The sequence below is a fragment of the Nicotiana tabacum genome, chromosome 9, assembly GCF_000715075.1.
Source record: "Nicotiana tabacum cultivar K326 chromosome 9, ASM71507v2, whole genome shotgun sequence".
Taxonomy (NCBI): Eukaryota; Viridiplantae; Streptophyta; class Magnoliopsida; order Solanales; family Solanaceae; genus Nicotiana; species Nicotiana tabacum.
Window position 1 is genome coordinate 108,420,656 of NC_134088.1, and position 2,897 is coordinate 108,423,552.

The 2,897-nt window shown below is 34.3% G+C and overlaps 1 protein-coding gene across 1 annotated transcript; it reads right to left on the reverse strand.

The window, feature by feature from the left end:
• Positions 1-878: 878 nt before the first annotated feature.
• On the reverse strand, positions 879-1,919 carry LOC107796262 (auxin-responsive protein SAUR50-like). The gene has a single exon (XM_016619012.2). It carries the CDS (start codon positions 1,852-1,854, stop codon positions 1,423-1,425), a length of 432 nt encoding a protein of 143 aa, XP_016474498.1. The 5' UTR covers positions 1,855-1,919; the 3' UTR covers positions 879-1,422.
• Between the last annotated feature and the right edge of the window lie 978 nt (positions 1,920-2,897).

Here is a 2,897-nt window from a genome sequence, read left to right on the forward strand (position 1 = left end):
ACATTACGCGTGTGTACATTTAGAATCTATCACATTTAATAAGTTGCATTTTTTTGGTTTCCACAAGGTGTCGTGTACCTGTTGTAATCCGACTAAATTTAAATTTACGTTGAAAAGTTTCATTAAGTAAAACGCTCTCAAACAAAAGTGATTACATACGCAAAACTCGAATTCAAAATTTCTGATTAAAGATAAATTAATACTTACCTACTTATGTAGCGAGGAAACTTGAGGCGTTAGATTGGTATTACGTGTTATACTTTTCTACTTCAAATCGTACCAATGAATCGAAGAAGTAAAAATACAATTATTATCTCGTGAAACTTAAAGGCTCAGTCTTAATCCAGGTACGTGGATATTTAAAAAGTCAATTCCAATAAATATATATTTTCATTTCAATATATCTTCTTTATGTTATAAGTATTATTTTTTTCACCACGTACAGTGAAGTAGCAATTCTACCTTACCGTGCATTGATCAAATTATATGATATTAATTGCTTTCTAGATGTTAACAGCTCTCTTTTGAAGTAACATATACTGTTATTCTCTAAAAGTAATCTTATTATTACTTCATGTGTTTCAATTTAGATGACAAATTTCGCTTATCGAGTCAATGATCAAATTATATGATATTAATTGCTTTCTAGATGTTAACAGCTCTCTTTTGAAGTAATATATTCTGTTAATCTCTAAAAGTCATCTTAATTATTATTTCATGTGTTTCAATTTAGATGACAAATTTCGCTTATCGAAAGTCAATTTGACTATCCAGTATACACATGCATGCAACAACACAACCATTGTTAGGACCTTGGAAGAGGAAGAACACACACCCTCCACCCCCACCCATCCCCAAAAGGAAAGAACAAAGGAGAGAACTTTTTTTTTCTTTTTGGCATACAAGAACTATATACTACTAAAGTGAAGTTGTTACTTGCGGGACAATCATGAAATAGAAGCTACCATCTTAAGGCTATAATCTATTATCTCTCTAGCCAACTCCTCATCATCTAACAATCAAGAGCAAGAGAGCTACAATATTTGAAGGGAAAAAAAGGCAGTCCGGTGCACTAAGCTCTCGCTATGCGCGGGGTCCGGGAAAGGACCGAACCACAATAATCTATTGTACGCAGCCTTACCATGCATTTCTGTAAAAGGATGTTTCCACGGCTGAACCCGTGACCTCCTGGTCACATCGCAACAACTTTACCAGTTACGCCAAGGCTCCTCTTCCATTCCTCATTGACGTCATAGTCGCATGAGCATGACCGACCCAAAGGATACGACCAAGTCCAAAACGAGCACGACCGTCATAGTTACAATACTTGAATTTAATAAAACCAATCCAAACATAGAGGCTCAACAAGATGAGTTAGTCGGAGTAAAATATCTTAGCTTCTTTATTAATGCTTCATTATTTTCAACAACTTTTCACCATACTTGAACTCCAATTAACACCACTATTATTATCTAATCTTGATTGTTTATTCCTCCCTTCAACCCTCAAAATTGTCTCAAGTTCACTTGGCCTGCATGGTAATGTAAGTGCACCTTCATGATCAAAACCATACTCTTCAGCAGCTTGTTCCAATAGTCTCAAGAATGAAGGATGTGTTAAACAACTCAATGGCACCACAAATCTCTTCTTCAACTCATCTTCATCAGCTGCAATCACTGCAAAATGCCCTTCTTTAACGTCTTCTGGAACGTTGCATGAACGCGGGATGCTTCGAGCATCAAACTCTGCTGCAAGTTTCTTCACCAATGAAAGACTCCTTTGTAACTTCTCCACCACTATTTTCAGATTCACTATCTTGTTCTTTTTCTTCCCATTGGTTCTAGCATTTGCCATTATGATAAAACAATAAAATATTGTATTTTTTCTTCTGATATTTTGATGCTAGGGCTGGAGGCTTTTGTAGGGTTTTTCTTTTGTGTGCTTTTTCTAAGTATGTTACCTAGCTTATATATAGTGTACGAGTAAGAAGGCAAAGTTGAGAGATAAGGTCGAAAAAGGACTTAGTTGGACCAACATTGGTGTAAATATGGGGAGACCAAAGCATGTGAATGAAGTTCTATATCACCTATGAAACGTCCTCTCAATACATAATTAGAACATGTAGGTCCTAATATATACCTCCAATTGTATATTGAGACTAGTTTTTCAAACAAACCAAAGAGTGGTTTCGACTTGGACAAATTTGATTATAACAAACTTTCTCTACTTATCTAGATCCAACCATTTTGACCAAAACAAGTGAACAACTCAGCTTTCGGTTGGTTTGTTACACAAATAGCCGGCTAAATTCATTGTTTATTTTTTATAGTTGGTATACATAAATTATACGTAAGTTATAGATAGCCGGCTATTTTTAATTTAATTGATTAAGTAGGCGATTATTTGAGTTAATTCTTCGTTAAAAAAGAGTACCGGTGAGAGATTGAATCATGACCAAAACTTGACCCAATTTGTCCATTTAATAAGTAAAGTTTGGACATTGCTTACCAGATGTTAGCGCAACAGCTGATCCATAATGAAGCCCAAAAGGCAGTAACAAGGAAATAATGGAAGGTGTATTATCATTTTTAGCCCGTGACAGAAATTATTTATATCTAGTATAAATAAAGATATTGATAGCTTATTTTATATTTGGAGATATGCGGAGATTTGAGAGAATTGTAAAGAGCTTACAGATATATATAATAAAATACTTTTTCTTCAAATATAGTTTTCGACTGAGTTGATCACTTAGTTTAAAAAAAATCGAATTGTGATGATCGACTGACACCACTTATACGAAATTTTGTATTCATCACGGACTAATATTGGACTTTAAAAAGAATCCAAGCTTAATACGACATTACAAGCTTGTAAAAATGAATGAAAGTACATAA

Excerpts from the sequence above, each read along its gene's own strand:
- LOC107796262 (XM_016619012.2), bottom strand. The coding sequence starts at position 1,854 with ATGGCAAATGCTAGAACCAATGGGAAGAAAAAGAACAAGATAGTGAAT.